General features: G+C 29.8%; 1 protein-coding gene across 1 annotated transcript in view; it reads left to right on the top strand.

Moving 5' to 3' along the window:
• The window catches only part of LOC145263578 (large neutral amino acids transporter small subunit 1-like), a gene marked incomplete at its 3' end in the record, with an annotated part of 158,192 nt that overhangs the window by 123,198 nt on the left and 16,081 nt on the right, over window positions 1-18,913 (top strand). Inside the window, 1 exon segment of the mRNA XM_080120424.1 lies at window positions 14,977-15,100. Within this exon segment, the coding sequence (XP_079976550.1) occupies window positions 14,977-15,100 (124 nt within the window).

Genomic DNA, 18,913 nt, shown 5'->3' with positions numbered 1-18,913 from the left:
CTTAGAATATGCTGTCTTTATGAAAAGCTTAGAATATGCTGTCTTTATGAAAAGCTTAGAATATGCTGTCTTTATGAAAAGCTTAGAATATGCTGTCTATGAAAAGCTTAGAATATGCTGTCTTTATGAAAAGCTTAGAATATGCTGTCTTTACGAAAAGCTTAGAATATGCTGTCTTTATGAAAAGCTTTGAATATGCTGTCTATGAAAAGCTTAGAATATGCTGTCTTTATGAAAAGCTTAGAATATGCTGTCTATGAAAAGCTTAGAACATGCTGTCTTTATGAAAAGCTTAGAATATGCTGTCTTTATGAAAAGCTTAGAATATGCTGTCTTTATGAAAAGCTTAGAATATGCTGTCTTTATGAAAAGCTTAGAATATGCTGTCATTATGAAAAGCTTAGAATATGCTGTCTTTATGAAAAGCTTAGAATATGCTGTCTTTATGAAAAGCTTAGAATATGCTGTCTATTAAAAGCTTAGAATATGCTGTCTTTATGAAAAGCTTAGAATATGCTGTCTTTATGAAAAGCTTAGAATATGCTGTCTTTATGAAAAGCTTAGAATATGCTGTCTTTATGAAAAGCTTAGAATATGCTGTCTATGAAAAGCTTAGAATATGCTGTCTTTATGAAAAGCTTAGAATATGCTGTCTTTATGAAAAGCTTAGAATATGCTGTCTTTATGAAAAGCTTAGAATATGCTGTCTATGAAAAGCTTAGAATATGCCGTCTTTATTAAAAGCTTAGAATATGCTGTCTTTATGAAAAGCTTAGAATATGCTGTCTTTATGAAAAGCTTAGAATATTCTGTCGTTATGAAAAGCTTAGAATATGCCGTCGTTATAAAAAACTTAGAATAGGCCGTCGTTTTGAAAAGCTTAGAATGTGCTGTCTTTATGAAAAGCTTAGAATATGCTGTCTTTATGAAAAGCTTAGAATATGCTGTCTTTATGAAAAGCTTAGAATATGCTGTCTTTATGAAAAGCTTAGAATATGCTGTCTTTATGAAAAGCTTAGAATATGCTGTCTTTATGAAAAGCTTAGAATATGCTGTCTTTATGAAAAGCTTAGAATATGCCGTCGTTATGAAAAGCTTAGAATATGCTGTCTTTATGAAAAGCTTAGAATATGCCGTCGTTATGAAAAGCTTAGAATATGCTGTCTTTATGAAAAGCTTAGAATATGCTGTCTTTATGAAAAGCTTAGAATATGCTGTCTTTATGAAAAGCTTAGAATATGCTGTCTATGAAAAGCTTAGAATATGCTGTCTTTATGAAAAGCTTAGAATATGCTGTCTTTATGAAAAGCTTAGAATATGCTGTCTTTATGAAAAGCTTAGAATATGCTGTCTTTATGAAAAGCTTAGAATATGCTGTCTTTATGAAAAGCTTAGAATATGCTGTCTTTATGAAAAGCTTAGAATATGCTGTCTATGAAAAGCTTAGAATATGCTGTCTTTATGAAAAGCTTAGAATATGCTGTCTTTATGAAAAGCTTAGAATATGCTGTCTTTATGAAAAGCTTAGAATATGCTGTCTTTATGAAAAGCTTAGAATATGCTGTCTTTATGAAAAGCTTAGAATATGCTGTCTTTATGAAAAGCTTAGAATATGCTGTCTTTATGAAAAGCTTAGAATATGCTGTCTTTATGAAAAGCTTAGACTATGCTGTCTTTATTAAAAGCTTAGAATATGCTGTCTATGAAAAGCTTAGAATATGCTGTCTATGAAAAGCTTAGAATATGCTGTCTTTATGAAAAGCTTAGAATATGCTGTCTTTATGAAAAGCTTAGAATATGCTGTCTTTATGAAAAGCTTAGAATATGCTGTCTTTATGAAAAGCTTAGAATATGCTGTCTTTATGAAAACCTTAGAATATGCTGTCATTATGAAAACCTTAGAATATGCTGTCATTATGAAAAGCTTAGAATATGCTGTCTTTATGAAAAGCTTAGAATATGCTGTCGTTATGAAAAGCTTAGAATATGCTGTCTTTATGAAAAGCTTAGAATATGCTGTCATTATGAAAAGCTTAGAATATACTGTCGTTATTAAAAGCTTAGAATATGCTGTCTTTATGAAAACCTTAGAATATTCTGTCTTTATGAAAAGCTTAGAATATGCTGTCATTATGAAAAGCTTAGAATATGCTGTCTTTATGAAAAGCTTAGAATATGCTGTCTTTATGAAAAGCTTAGAATATACTGTCGTTATGAAAAGCTTAGAATATGCTGTCGTTATGAAAAGCTTAGAATATGCTGTCGTTATGAAAAGCTTAGAATATGCTGTCATTATGAAAAGCTTAGAATATGCTGTCATTATGAAAAGCTTAGAATATACTGTCGTTACGAAAACCTTAGAATATGCTGTCATTACGAAAAGCTTAGAATATGCTGTCTTTATGAAAAGCTTAGAATATGCTGTCTTTATGAAAAGCTTAGAATATGTTGTCTTTATGAAAAGCTTAGAATATGTTGTCTTTATGAAAAGCTTAGAATATGCTGTCTTTATGAAAAGCTTAGAATATGCTGTCGTTATTAAAAGCTTAGAATATGCTGTCGTTATGAAAAGCTTAGAATATGCTGTCATTATGAAAAGCTTAGAATATGCTGTCATTATGAAAAGCTTAGAATATACTGTCGTCATGAAAACCTTAGAATATGCTGTCATTATGAAAAGCTTAGAATATGCTGTCTTTATGAAAAGCTTAGAATATGCTGTCTTTATGAAAAGCTTAGAATATGTTGTCTTTATGAAAAGCTTAGAATATGTTGTCTTTATGAAAAGCTTAGAATATGCTGTCTTTATGAAAAGCTTAGAATATGCTGTCATTATGAAAAGCTTAGAATATGCTGTCTTTATGAAAACCTTAGAATATGCTGTCTTTATGAAAAGCTTAGAATATGCTGTCTTTATTAAAAGCTTAGAATATGCCGTCGTTATGAAAAGCTTAGAATATGCTGTCTTTATGAAAAGCTTAGAATATGCTGTCTTTATGAAAAGCTTAGAATATGCTGTCTTTATGAAAAGCTTAGAATATGCTGTCTATGAAAAGCTTAGAATATGCTGTCTATGAAAAGCTTAGAATATGCTGTCTTTATGAAAAGCTTAGAATATGCTGTCTTTATGAAAAGCTTAGAATAGGCTGTCTTTATGAAAAGCTTAGAATATGCTGTCTTTATGAAAAGCTTAGAATATGCTGTCTTTATGAAAAGCTTAGAATATGCTGTTTATGAAAAGCTTAGAATATGCTGTCTTTATGAAAAGCTTAGAATATGCTGTCTATGAAAAGCTTAGAATATGCTGTCTTTATGAAAAGCTTAGAATATGCTGTCTTTATGAAAAGCTTAGAATAAGCTGTCTTTATGAAAAGCTTAGAATATGCTGTCTTTATGAAAAGCTTAGAATATGCTGTCTTTATGAAAAGCTTAGAATATGCTGTCTTTATGAAAAGCTTAGAATATGCTGTCTTTATGAAAAGCTTAGAATATGCTGTCTTTATGAAAAGCTTAGAATATGCTGTCTTTATGAAAAGCTTAGAAAATGCTGTCTTTATGAAAAGCTTAGAATATGCTGTCTTTATGAAAAGCTTAGAATATGCTGTCTTTATGAAAAGCTTAGAATATGCTGTCTTTAGGAAAAGCTTAGAATATGCTGTCTTTATGAAAAGCTTAGAATATGCTGTCTATGAAAAGCTTAGAATATGCTGTCTTTATGAAAAGCTTAGAATATGCTGTCTATGAAAAGCTTAGAATATGCTGTCTATGAAAAGCTTAGAATATGCTGTCTATGAAAAGCTTAGAATATGCTGTCTATGAAAAGCTTAGAATATGCTGTCTTTATGAAAAGCTTAGAATATGCTGTCTTTATGAAAAGCTTAGAATATGCTGTCTTTATTCAAAGCTTAGAATATGCTGTCTGTATGAAAAGCTTAGAATATGCTGTCTTTATGAAAAGCTTAGAATATGCTGTCTTTATGAAAAGCTTAGAATATGCTGTCTTTATGAAAAGCTTAGAATATGCTGTCTTTATGAAAAGCTTAGAATATGCTGTCTTTATGAAAAGCTTAGAATATGCTGTCTTTATGAAAAGCTTAGAATATGCTGTCTTTATGAAAAGCTTAGAATATGCTGTCTTTATGAAAAGCTTAGAATATGCTGTCTTTATGAAAAGCTTAGAATATGCTGTCTATGAAAAGCTTAGAATATGCTGTCTATGAAAAGCTTAGAATATGCTGTCTTTATGAAAAGCTTAGAATATGCTGTCTTTACGAAAAGCTTAGAATATGCTGTCTTTATGAAAAGCTTAGAATATGCTGTCGTTATGAAAAGCTTAGAATATGCTGTCTTTATGAAAAGCTTAGAATATGCTGTCTATGAAAAGCTTAGAACATGCTGTCTTTATGAAAAGCTTAGAATATGCTGTCTTTATGAAAAGCTTAGAATATGCTGTCTTTATGAAAAGCTTAGAATATGCTGTCTTTATGAAAAGCTTAGAATATGCTGTCTTTATGAAAAGCTTAGAATATGCTGTCATTATGAAAAGCTTAGAATATGCTGTCTTTATGAAAAGCTTAGAATATGCTGTCTTTATGAAAAGCTTAGAATATGCTGTCTATTAAAAGCTTAGAATATGCTGTCTTTATGAAAAGCTTAGAATATGCTGTCTTTATGAAAAGCTTAGAATATGCTGTCTTTATGAAAAGCTTAGAATATGCTGTCTTTATGAAAAGCTTAGAATATGCTGTCTATGAAAAGCTTAGAATATGCTGTCTTTATGAAAAGCTTAGAATATGCTGTCTTTATTAAAAGCTTAGAATATGCTGTCTTTATGAAAAGCTTAGAATATGCTGTCTATGAAAAGCTTAGAATATGCCGTCTTTATTAAAAGCTTAGAATATGCTGTCTTTATGAAAAGCTTAGAATATGCTGTCTTTATGAAAAGCTTAGAATATGCTGTCGTTATGAAAAGCTTAGAATATGCCGTCGTTATAAAAAACTTAGAATAGGCCGTCGTTTTGAAAAGCTTAGAATGTGCTGTCTTTATGAAAAGCTTAGAATATGCTGTCTTTATGAAAAGCTTAGAATATGCTGTCTTTATGAAAAGCTTAGAATATGCTGTCTTTATTAAAAGCTTAGAATATGCTGTCTTTATGAAAAGCTTAGAATATGCTGTCTTTATGAAAAGCTTAGAATATGCTGTCTTTATGAAAAGCTTAGAATATGCCGTCGTTATGAAAAGCTTAGAATATGCTGTCTTTATGAAAAGCTTAGAATATGCTGTCTTTATGAAAAGCTTAGAATGTGCTGTCTTTATGAAAAGCTTAGAATATGCTGTCTATGAAAATCTTAGAATATGCTGTCTTTATGAAAAGCTTAGAATATGCTGTCTTTATGAAAAGCTTAGAATATGCTGTCTTTATGAAAAGCTTAGAATATGCTGTCTTTATGAAAAGCTTAGAATATGCTGTCTTTATGAAAAGCTTCGAATATGCTGTCTTTATGAAAAGCTTAGAATATGCTGTCTTTATGAAAAGCTTAGAATATGCTGTCTTTATGAAAAGCTTAGAATATGCTGTCTTTATGAAAAGCTTAGAATATGCTGTCTTTATGAAAAGCTTAGAATATGCTGTCTTTATGAAAAGCTTAGAATATGCTGTCTTTATGAAAAGCTTAGAATATGCTGTCTTTATGAAAAGCTTAGAATATGCTGTCTTTATGAAAAGCTTAGAATATGTTGTCTTTATGAAAAGCTTAGAATATGCTGTCTTTATGAAAAGCTTAGAATATGCTGTCTTTATGAAAAGCTTAGACTATGCTGTCTTTATGAAAAGCTTAGAATATGCTGTCTATGAAAAGCTTAGAATATGCTGTCTATGAAAAGCTTAGAATATGCTGTCTTTATGAAAAGCTTAGAATATGCTGTCTATTAAAAGCTTAGAATATGCTGTCTTTATGAAAAGCTTAGAATATGCTGTCTTTATGAAAAGCTTAGAATATGCTGTCGTTATGAAAAGCTTAGAATATGCCGTCGTTATAAAAAACTTAGAATATGCCGTCGTTTTGAAAAGCTTAGAATATGCTGTCTTTATGAAAAGCTTAGAATATGCTGTCTTTATGAAAAGCTTAGAATATGCTGTCTTTATGAAAAGCTTAGAATATGCTGTCTTTATGAAAAGCTTAGAATATGCTGTCTTTATGAAAAGCTTAGAATATGCTGTCTTTATGAAAAGCTTAGAATATGCTGTCTTTATGAAAACCTTAGAATATGCTGTCATTATGAAAACCTTAGAATATCCTGTCATTATGAAAAGCTTAGAATATGCTGTCTTTATGAAAAGCTTAGAATATGCTGTCGTTATGAAAAGCTTAGAATATGCTGTCTTTATGAAAAGCTTAGAATATGCTGTCATTATGAAAAGCTTAGAATATACTGTCGTTATTAAAAGCTTAGAATATGCTGTCTTTATGAAAAGCTTAGAATATGCTGTCTTTATGAAAAGCTTAGAATATGCTGTCATTAATAAAAGCTTAGAATATGCTGTCTTTATGAAAAGCTTAGAATATGCTGTCTTTATGAAAAGCTTAGAATATACTGTCGTTATGAAAAGCTTAGAATATGCTGTCGTTAGTAAAAGCTTAGAATATGCTGTCGTTTTGAAAAGCTTAGAATATGCTGTCTTTATGAAAAGCTTAGAATATGCTGTCTTTATGAAAAGCTTAGAATATGCTGTCTTTATGAAAACCTTAGAATATTCTGTCTTTATGAAAACCTTAGAATATGCTGTCTTTATGAAAAGCTTAGAATATGTTGTCTTTATGAAAAGCTTAGAATATGTTGTCTTCATGAAAAGCTTAGAATATGCTGTCTTTATGAAAAGCTTAGAATATGCTGTCGTTATTAAAAGCTTAGAATATGCTGTCGTTATGAAAAGCTTAGAATATGCTGTCATTATGAAAAGCTTAGAATATGCTGTCATTATGAAAAGCTTAGAATATACTGTCGTCATGAAAACCTTAGAATATGCTGTCATTATGAAAAGCTTAGAATATGCTGTCTTTATGAAAAGCTTAGAATATGCTGTCTTTATGAAAAGCTTAGAATATGCTGTCTTTATGAAAAGCTTAGAATATACTGTCTTTATGAAAAGCTTAGAATATGCTGTCATTATGAAAAGCTTAGAATATGCTGTCTTTATGAAAACCTTAGAATATGCTGTCTTTATGAAAAGCTTAGAATATGCTGTCTTTATGAAAAGCTTAGAATATGCTGTCTTTATGAAAAGCTTAGAATATGCTGTCTATGAAAAGCTTAGAATATGCTGTCTTTATGAAAAGCTTAGAATATGCTGTCTTTATGAAAAGCTTAGAATATGCTGTCTATGAAAAGCTTAGAATATGCTGTCTTTATGAAAAGCTTAGAATATGCTGTCTTTATGAAAAGCTTAGAATATGCTGTCTTTATGAAAAGCTTAGAATATGCTGTCTTTATGAAAAGCTTAGAATATGCTGTCTTTATGAAAAGCTTAGAATATGCTGTCTATGAAAAGCTTAGAATATTCTGTCTTTATGAAAAGCTTAGAATATGCTGTCTTTATGAAAAGCTTAGAATATGCTGTCTTTATGAAAAGCTTAGAATATGCTGTCTTTATGAAAAGCTTAGAATATGCTGTCTTTATGAAAAGCTTAGAATATGCTGTCTTTATGAAAAGCTTTGAATATGCTGTCTTTATGAAAAGCTTAGACTATGCTGTCTTTATGAAAAGCTTAGAATATGCTGTCTTTATGAAAAGCTTAGAATATGCTGTCTTTATGAAAAGCTTAGAATATGCTGTCTATGAAAAGCTTAGAATATGCTGTCTTTATGAAAAGCTTAGAATATGCTGTCTATGAAAAGCTTAGAAATGCTGTCTTTATGAAAAGCTTAGAATATGCTGTCTTTATGAAAAGCTTAGAATATGCTGTCTTTATGAAAAGCTTAGAATATGCTGTCGTTATGAAAAGCTTAGAATATGCCGTCGTTATAAAAAACTTAGAATATGCCGTCGTTATGAAAAGCTTAGAATATGCTGTCTTTATGAAAAGCTTAGAATATGCTGTCTTTATGAAAAGCTTAGAATATGCTGTCTTCATGAAAAGCTTAGAATATGCTGTCTTTATGAAAAGCTTAGAATATGCTGTCTTTATGAAAAGCTTAGAATATGCTGTCTTTATGAAAAGCTTAGAATATGCTGTCTTTATGAAAAGCTTAGAATATGCTGTCTTTATGAAAACCTTAGAATATGCTGTCATTATGAAAACCTTAGAATATGCTGTCATTATGAAAAGCTTAGAATATGCTGTTTTTATGAAAAGCTTAGAATATGCTGTCGTTATGAAAAGCTTAGAATATGCTGTCTTTATGAAAAGCTTAGAATATGCTGTCATTATGAAAAGCTTAGAATATACTGTCGTTATTAAAAGCTTAGAATATGCTGTCTTTATGAAAAGCTTAGAATATGCTGTCTTTATGAAAAGCTTAGAATATGCTGTCATTATGAAAAGCTTAGAATATGCTGTCTTTATGAAAAGCTTAGAATATGCTGTCTTTATGAAAAGCTTAGAATATACTGTCGTTATGAAAAGCTTAGAATATGCTGTCGTTATGAAAAGCTTAGAATATGCTGTCATTATGAAAAGCTTAGAATATGCTGTCATTATGAAAAGCTTAGAATATACTGTCGTTACGAAAACCTTAGAATATGCTGTCATTACGAAAAGCTTAGAATATGCTGTCGTTATGAAAAGCTTAGAATATGCTGTCGTTATGAAAAGCTTAGAATATGCTGTCGTTATGAAAACCTTAGAATATGCTGTCTTTATGAAAAGCTTAGAATATGCTGTCTTTATGAAAACCTTAGAATATGCTGTCTTTATGAAAAGCTTAGAATATGTTGTCTTTATGAAAAGCTTAGAATATGTTGTCTTTATGAAAAGCTTAGAATATGCTGTCTTTATGAAAAGCTTAGAATATGCTGTCGTTATTAAAAGCTTAGAATATGCTGTCGCTATGAAAAGCTTAGAATATGCTGTCATTATGAAAAGCTTAGAATATGCTGTCATTATGAAAAGCTTAGAATATACTGTCGTCATGAAAACCTTAGAATATGCTGTCATTATGAAAAGCTTAGAATATGCTGTCTTTATGAAAAGCTTAGAATATGCTGTCTTTATGAAAAGCTTAGAATATGTTTTCTTTATGAAAAGCTTAGAATATGCTGTCTTTATGAAAAGCTTAGAATATACTGTCGTTATTAAAAGCTTAGAATATGCTGTCTTTATGAAAAGCTTAGAATATGCTGTCTTTATGAAAAGCTTAGAATATGCCGTCGTTATGAAAAGCTTAGAATATGCTGTCTTTATGAAAAGCTTAGAATATGCTGTCTTTATGAAAAGCTTAGAATATGCTGTCTTTATGAAAAACTTAGAATATGCTGTCTATGAAAAGCTTAGAATATGCTGTCTTTATGAAAAGCTTAGAATATGCTGTCTTTATGAAAAGCTTAGAATATGCTGTCTTTATGAAAAGCTTAGAATATGCTGTCTTTATGAAAAGCTTAGAATATGCTGTCTTTATGAAAAGCTTAGAATATGCTGTCTTTATGAAAAGCTTAGAATATGCTGTCTATGAAAAGCTTAGAATATGCTGTCTTTATGAAAAGCTTAGAATATGCTGTCTTTATGAAAAGCTTAGAATATGCTGTCTTTATGAAAAGCTTAGAATATGCTGTCTTTATGAAAAGCTTAGAATATGCTGTCTTTATGAAAAGCTTAGAATATGCTGTCTTTATGAAAAGCTTAGAATATGCTGTCTATGAAAAGCTTAGAATATGCTGTCTTTATGAAAAGCTTAGAATATGCTGTCTTTATGAAAAGCTTAGAATATGCTGTCTTTATGAAAAGCTTAGAATATGCTGTCTTTATGAAAAGCTTAGAATATGCTGTCATTATGAAAAGCTTAGAATATGCTGTCTTTATGAAAAGCTTAGAATATGCTGTCTTTATGAAAAGCTTAGAATATACTGTCGTTATGAAAAGCTTAGAATATGCTGTCGTTATGAAAAGCTTAGAATATTCTGTCATTATGAAAAGCTTAGAATATACTGTCGTCATGAAAACCTTAGAATATGCTGTCATTATGAAAAGCTTAGAATATGCTGTCTTTATGAAAAGCTTAGAATATGCTGTCTTTATGAAAAGCTTAGAATATGTTTTCTTTATGAAAAGCTTAGAATATGCTGTCTTTATGAAAAGCTTAGAATATACTGTCGTTATGAAAAGCTTAGAATATGCTGTCTTTATGAAACGCTTAGAATATGCTGTCTTTATGAAAAGCTTAGAATATGCCGTCGTTATGAAAAGCTTAGAATATGCTGTCTTTATGAAAAGCTTAGAATATGCTGTCTTTATGAAAAGCTTAGAATATGCTGTCTTTATGAAAAGCTTAGAATATGCTGTCTATGAAAAGCTTAGAATATGCTGTCTTTATGAAAAGCTTAGAATATGCTGTCTTTATGAAAAGCTTAGAATATGCTGTCTTTATGAAAAGCTTAGAATATGCTGTCTTTATGAAAAGCTTAGAATATGCTGTCTTTATGAAAAGCTTAGAATATGCTGTCTTTATGAAAAGCTTAGAATATGCTGTCTATGAAAAGCTTAGAATATGCTGTCTTTATGAAAAGCTTAGAATATGCTGTCTTTATGAAAAGCTTAGAATATGCTGTCTTTATGAAAAGCTTAGAATATGCTGTCTTTATGAAAAGCTTAGAATATGCTGTCTTTATGAAAAGCTTTGAATATGCTGTCTTTATGAAAAGCTTAGAATATGCTGTCTTTATGAAAAGCTTAGAATATGCTGTCTATGAAAAGCTTAGAATATGCTGTCTATGAAAAGCTTAGAATATGCTGTCTTTATGAAAAGCTTAGAATATGCTGTCTATGAAAAGCTTAGAATATGCTGTCTTTATGAAAAGCTTAGAATATGCTGTCTATGAAAAGCTTAGAAATGCTGTCTTTATGAAAAGCTTAGAATATGCTGTCTTTATGAAAAGCTTAGAATATGCTGTCTTTATGAAAAGCTTAGAATATGCTGTCGTTATGAAAAGCTTAGAATATGCCGTCGTTATAAAAAACTTAGAATATTCCGTCGTTTTGAAAAGCTTAGAATATGCTGTCTTTATGAAAAGCTTAGAATATGCTGTCTTTATGAAAAGCTTAGAATATGCTGTCTTTATGAAAAGCTTAGAATATGCTGTCTTTATGAAAAGCTTAGAATATGCTGTCTTTATGAAAAGCTTAGAATATGCTGTCTTTATGAAAAGCTTAGAATATGCTGTCTTTATGAAAACCTTAGAATATGCTGTCATTATGAAAACCTTAGAATATGCTGTCATTATGAAAAGCTTAGAATATGCTGTCTTTATGAAAAGCTTAGAATATGCTGTCGTTATGAAAAGCTTAGAATATGCTGTCTTTATGAAAAGCTTAGAATATGCTGTCATTATGAAAAGCTTAGAATATACTGTCGTTATTAAAAGCTTAGAATATGCTGTCTTTATGAAAAGCTTAGAATATGCTGTCTTTATCAAAAGCTTAGAATATGCTGTCTTTATGAAAAGCTTAGAATATGCTGTCTTTATGAAAAGCTTAGAATATGCTGTCTTTATGAAAAGCTTAGAATATACTGTCGTTATGAAAAGCTTAGAATATGCTGTCGTTATGAAAAGCTTAGAATATGCTGTCGTTATGAAAAGCTTAGAATATGCTGTCATTATGAAAAGCTTAGAATATGCTGTCATTATGAAAAGCTTAGAATATACTGTCGTTACGAAAACCTTAGAATATGCTGTCGTTATGAAAAGCTTAGAATATGCTGTCTTTATGAAAACCTTAGAATATGCTGTCTTTATGAAAAGCTTAGAATATGTTGTCTTTATGAAAAGCTTAGAATATGCTGTCTTTATGAAAACCTTAGAATATGCTGTCTTTACGAAAAGCTTAGAATATGCTGTCTTTATGAAAAGCTTAGAATATGCTGTCTTTATGAAAACCTTAGAATATGCTGTCTTTATGAAAAGCTTAGAATATGTTGTCTTTATGAAAAGCTTAGAATATGTTGTCTTTATGAAAAGCTTAGAATATGCTGTCTTTATGAAAAGCTTAGAATATGCTGTCGTTATTAAAAGCTTAGAATATGCTGTCGTTATGAAAAGCTTAGAATATGCTGTCATTATGAAAAGCTTAGAATATGCTGTCATTATGAAAAGCTTAGAATATACTGTCGTCATGAAAACCTTAGAATATGCTGTCTTTATGAAAAGCTTAGAATATGCTGTCTTTATGAAAAGCTTAGAATATGTTGTCTTTATGAAAAGCTTAGAATATGTTGTCTTTATGAAAAGCTTAGAATATACTGTCTTTATGAAAAGCTTAGAATATGCTGTCATTATGAAAAGCTTAGAATATGCTGTCTTTATGAAAACCTTAGAATATGCTGTCTTTATGAAAAGCTTAGAATATGCTGTCTTTATGAAAAGCTTAGAATATGCTGTCTTTATGAAAAGCTTAGAATATGCTGTCGTTATGAAAAGCTTAGAATATGCTGTCGTTATGAAAAGCTTAGAATATGCTGTCTTTATGAAAAGCTTAGAATATGCTGTCATTATGAAAAGCTTAGAATATACTGTCGTTATTAAAAGCTTAGAATATGCTGTCTTTATGAAAAGCTTAGAATATGCTGTCTTTATCAAAAGCTTAGAATATGCTGTCTTTATGAAAAGCTTAGAATATGCTGTCTTTATGAAAAGCTTAGAATATGCTGTCTTTATGAAAAGCTTAGAATATACTGTCGTTATGAAAAGCTTAGAATATGCTGTCGTTATGAAAAGCTTAGAATATGCTGTCGTTATGAAAAGCTTAGAATATGCTGTCATTATGAAAAGCTTAGAATATGCTGTCATTATGAAAAGCTTAGAATATACTGTCGTTACGAAAACCTTAGAATATGCTGTCATTACGAAAAGCTTAGAATATGCTGTCTTTATGAAAAGCTTAGAATATGCTGTCTTTATGAAAACCTTAGAATATGCTGTCTTTATGAAAAGCTTAGAATATGTTGTCTTTATGAAAAGCTTAGAATATGTTGTCTTTATGAAAAGCTTAGAATATGCTGTCTTTATGAAAAGCTTAGAATATGCTGTCGTTATTAAAAGCTTAGAATATGCTGTCGTTATGAAAAGCTTAGAATATGCTGTCATTATGAAAAGCTTAGAATATGCTGTCATTATGAAAAGCTTAGAATATACTGTCGTCATGAAAACCTTAGAATATGCTGTCTTTATGAAAAGCTTAGAATATGCTGTCTTTATGAAAAGCTTAGAATATGTTGTCTTTATGAAAAGCTTAGAATATGTTGTCTTTATGAAAAGCTTAGAATATACTGTCTTTATGAAAAGCTTAGAATATGCTGTCATTATGAAAAGCTTAGAATATGCTGTCTTTATGAAAACCTTAGAATATGCTGTCTTTATGAAAAGCTTAGAATATGCTGTCTTTATGAAAAGCTTAGAATATGCTGTCTTTATGAAAAGCTTAGAATATGCTGTCGTTATGAAAAGCTTAGAATATGCTGTCGTTATGAAAAGCTTAGAATATGCTGTCTTTATGAAAAGCTTAGAATATGCTGTCTTTATGAAAAGCTTAGAATATGCTGTCTTTATGAAAAGCTTAGAATATGCTGTCATTATGAAAAGCTTAGAATATGCTGTCATTATGGAAAGCTTAGACATTGCTGTTGTTATAGAAAGGGTAGAATATGCTGTTATGAAAAAATTGAGGACATGAAAGAAACTGTGATAAGGATCTTTGACACACTCACACAAGATGGCTTCCATAAGACCTGTCAACAGTACAACAAATGTATTACAGCCGGAGGAGATTACTTCAGCGGGGATTAGAGTTTCATATGTGTACTATTAATAAAAGTGCCCATAAGTCTCGTATTATATGAATGCTCTGATGGTATGTTATAATAATACCATGCTGAAGACATTAATGGTATGATATATGCGGACTCGTTGCATGGTATGCCAGCTCTGATGTAATCGGATAAAGCATTGTATGTTTGCTCTTGTTATAATAGTATGTCATTAGACTCTGATGGTATTATATTGGTATGCCAGCTCTAACATTTTGAATGTTTTCATTGTATGGTATGTATGATGCTGAAGATATGGTATACCAGCTGTGATTAAGTGAAGGTTTTGATGGTATGATAAACGGTGATCCTCAAAAATGCCATTTATGGAATCGTTAATAAAATCGCAATCCTTCCTGCAATCCAATCATATTTGGTGCAACTAAACTGCAGTATATGTCTGATTTGTCCACCAACTTTCAGTCAGCAATCTCCAACAGTCTTTGTTTTCTTTTCACCATTCAATGATATTGACACCTGGATATGACATGCAAAATTGTCAAATACTCAATGTTCTTATTTTGACTGCGATAACCTTCTTCAGTTCAGGGTAGGAGTAGAGTTCGATAAGTTTGAAGCACATTGAAGATGACATTTCCTACTGATGAAATGATTACCAAAGTATCCTCACATATTGAACAGCGATAAAAACAAAAACTGTTGGACATTCATGAATGAAATGTGGTGGACAAGCAAGGCATAACCTTAAGTTTTGTTAGTGATGTTTATTTTTTTATGAAATATCGTTGGATTGCAGGAAAGAATGATGAATTTTATTAACAATTCCGAGCGGGGTGGGGATGAATTTATTCTGTATGTGTATGGTATGCCGGTGCAGTTGGTATGAAGAGTATCTAAAAATGAAACCTTTAATATTTGCTATCAAGTGAAATAAAGAAATTGACAAAACAAATGTTTAAAATTGTGTTCTTAATTAAATTCTTATTGTTTTCTTCTTCCAGAAATTTGCCGCTAGCAATTTTGATATCGATGACAATTGTTATCATAGTTTATTTGATAACGAACATAGCCTACCTCGGTGTTTTATCACCTTCGGATATGCTTATGTCCACAGCTGTTGCAGTGGTAAGTCAAACCTTTGTAACGTGGCAGGCTCAGCATAAAAAAAATTGTATTTGGTTGTCTTATTATGCGCAGGGCAATTCAGTGTTGCCTGGGATTCTAATTTTCATGAATTACAAGAAAAAAATGAAAAGTAAACAAAACAATCTGCCCATGTAATTTGAAATGTTTTCGTTCATTTTGAGGTTAAAATCAAAGTAAAAATAATTATGCTTTGAGTGGGGTTTGAACCCACAATCTCTATGTATAGCACGTTAAATGTTTGATCTATGAAAACAAGTATGAAATGATGATGCTATTAAATAATTTTTTTTTTCTTTACCCTCTTCTCTCACTTTCTTTTGCTCTCTCTTCTCTCACTTTCTTTTACTCTCTCTTCTCTCACTTTCTTTTACTCTCTCTTCTCTCACTTTCTTTTGCTCTCTCTCTCTCTCTCTCTCTCTCTCTCTCTCTCTCTCAGGCCCTATCTCTAGACTCGAATAAACAAGAATGAAATCAAAAATAACAATTTAAGACTTTCTTTCGTTTGTTTCCATTTGTGAATATCGTTAAATTAGTACTCGATGATTTGGTTGACTCTGCTTTGCTTTGTTTATAACAAAATTTAAATATATTGATTAAATAATAAACTCATTTAAGTCAATTAAAAATGAGGCGATTGTTTTAACAACACTGATCAATAATTTGCAGTAAATCGATGAAAAACAGATTTTTTTTTATTTATTTAATAAAATTATCAAACACAAAAATTAAAAAACGTGGGAAAAGTTATTTTATGGCAACTAGAATGGTGAACTGGTGTTGACAATAAAATAGAAAAGTTAAAAAGATAAGAAAATTGATTAAAGCAATTATGAATTTCATCGCATTAAGGGCAGACACTTCAGTCTTTGGGAGAAATTATTGAATTTTCTCAGAACTTATAAAAGATAAGTTGCACAACATGCTATTTATGACCTTAACCCTACAAAAAAAAAAAAAAAAAAAAAAAAAACTAATCTACTCGGTCAGATTCAAAAACTGTACCAGTAAAAAAAATTATCAAAAAATTAATTTTTTTGCTAACAGTTGTTTCATTATATTTTCTTATAAATATTTTTTATTGAAATTATCATACGATGACTATTTTTTTTTCCTGATTTGAATGCTTTTTCCTTAAGTTTTTCAGTTTGAAAAAGTAAATAACTATTTTTGTATTAATTTTTTTGGTTTGCTTGTTCTGATTTTGATACCACAAAATTTTCATTCGACTTTTACTGGCTGAATATGTAAATTCCCGGAAGATGCCAACTTCAATACAGTAAACGGCAGCAGTACCAGGATTTATTAATATTGGATGTCTATGGTGTTAATGTGATCTTAATAATATGTTAGCAATTTAAGGCCAGAAAAATCGAATTCGACAAAGTAATTAATTAAAATAGCTGACTGATAGATTTATTAATAAAACATTAATTCATTAATAAAATTTGTTGTAAATTACAACAGCAAATTTTATTAATAAAAATTCTTGTTGTAATTAACAATAAATTTTTAGATAAATTTATAAATTTGTTGTCAATTACAATAACTGTTACAAATGTTATAACAGGGCATTGGGTGAAATGTTTTACAGGTAATTGGAGGTTATAAACCTTAACTCCTATCTGACAAATGATTGAAGTAATGAGTCTTAAAAATGAAGGAGGTAGAAAGTGCCCACACATTCTTCGAATGAAAGTCTGAAAACAGTTGTTGAAGAAAAAACCCACTCCAGTATCAGAGAAATGTAAAAATAATTATGCCTAAGGCATTTGATGTCAGTATTTTGACAGTGGCTGACTATCTGAAGCAAATTGATGAGGTAAAATGCCAAATAAATGGGCCAGATAAATGAATGCTTGTATAGGAACTTGGGGATCAATACTGGAGGCAAACCAAAATAAGAAACAATTAAAATAACCCATGTTGGCTCAACATTGTTTTCTTGAGCTTTTATTTTTGGTTGAATTATGAACATTTTGTTTTGTAATCTTTTGTAAAAATTTATAAAATTTTTAATTAAGAGAATTTTTTTTTTCAAATTAAAATGTAATTATTTATATACATCATATTTATTATTTAATTTAATTCTTTTTATGTATTTAATTATTATCAATTTCTATAAGACTATAAAACCTTTTTTGTAAAAAACTCTGCGCAGACTGGTATCATATATTTTAAAAAATAATTAAAAAATTGATCTAAAAGTGAATTGAAAAATTGGCAAATGTTTCGCAAACAACCTAATATGCTGACAGATTGGGAAAAAATGAATTTATTAATGTTGAAATTTTAAAATGACCGTCATTTTATTTTCTATTTGTGTGAGCCCTTTATATAGTTTTCGGCACTTACATAAAATCGCACATAATGAAGAAGATTTACTTTATAATGAGGATATCATTATTTGTACTGACTTTGAATGTATTTCCAATATCGGCTAGTCTAAAATTCAAAAGAGACATAACTTTGCTTTCCATAATACAGTCAGTGTCAAGGGTGATGACAAAGGGTAAAGAGTTACTGCCCTTTTAAATATAGAGTATTTCATTATCCCCTAGATTAAATCTGCTTCATGTAACACCAAGCAAAAAGAATTTTCACTAATCTGTTATATATCTGTGGTATGAAATGCTACCAAAGGTAAGATAAGTTACTCTTCTGTGATAAAACACTTAAAAAATTGGTACAAGACTATTTTTGTAGAGTCCCATGCAGTCAAAACAAATGAAGAAAAAAAAAATGTCTCTTTTCTCTTTATCTGCTTGCGCTATGATCACCTAATATGAAAATGAGATGCTTTCTGTTAGATATAAAAGGCCTGATTTTTCAAAGACTAAGTCGATTGGATGTTGGAGTAGCAAGTTTTATCAGCAATGCGTCATGTTTTGGAGTAACAGGATTTTAGCAACAGTGTAAGACTTAGAGTAGTGAATTCTAACATAAAATTTTTGAATTTTGAGTAATAAATTTTAACAGCAATGTGTCGAATTCTGAGTGGTAAATTTTAACAGCAATGTGTCGAATTTCGAATAATAAATTTTAACAGCAATGTGTCGAATTTTGAATAATAAATTTTAACAGCAATGTGTCGAATTTTGAATAATAAATTTTAACAGCAATGTGTCAAATTTTGAATAATAAATTTTAATAGCAATGTGTCGAATTTTGAATAATAAATTTTAACAGCAATGTGTCGAATTTTGAATAATAAATTTTAACAGCAATGTGTCGAATTTTGAATAATAAATTTTAACAGCAATGTGTCGAATTTCGAATAATAAATTTTAACAGCAATGTGTCGAATTTTGAATAATAAATTTTAACAGCAATGTGTCGAATTTTGAATAATAAATTTTAATAGCAATGTGTCGAATTTTGAATAATAAATTTTAATAGCAATGTGTCGAATTTTGAATAATAAATTTTAACAGCAATGTGTCGAATTTTGAATAATAAATTTTAACAGCAATGTGTCGAATTTTGAATAATAAATTTTAACAGCAATGTGTCAAATTTTGAATAATAAATTTTAATAGCAATGTGTCGAATTTTGAATAATAAATTTTAATAGCAATGTGTCGAATTTTGAATAATAAATTTTAACAGCAATGTGTCAAATTTTGAATAATAAATTTTAATAGCAATGTGTCGAATTTTGAATAATAAATTTTAATAGCAATGTGTCGAATTTTGAATAATAAATTTTAACAGCAATGTGTCAAATTTTGAATAATAAATTTTAACAGCAATGTGTCGAATTTTGAATAATAAATTTTAATAGCAATGTGTCAA

The sequence above is a fragment of the Euprymna scolopes genome, chromosome 39 (genome assembly GCF_053919585.1).
Source record: "Euprymna scolopes isolate OS-2025 chromosome 39, ASM5391958v1, whole genome shotgun sequence".
NCBI lineage: Eukaryota > Metazoa > Mollusca > Cephalopoda > Sepiida > Sepiolidae > Euprymna > Euprymna scolopes.
This window is presented reverse-complemented; position numbering and strand designations above follow the sequence as displayed.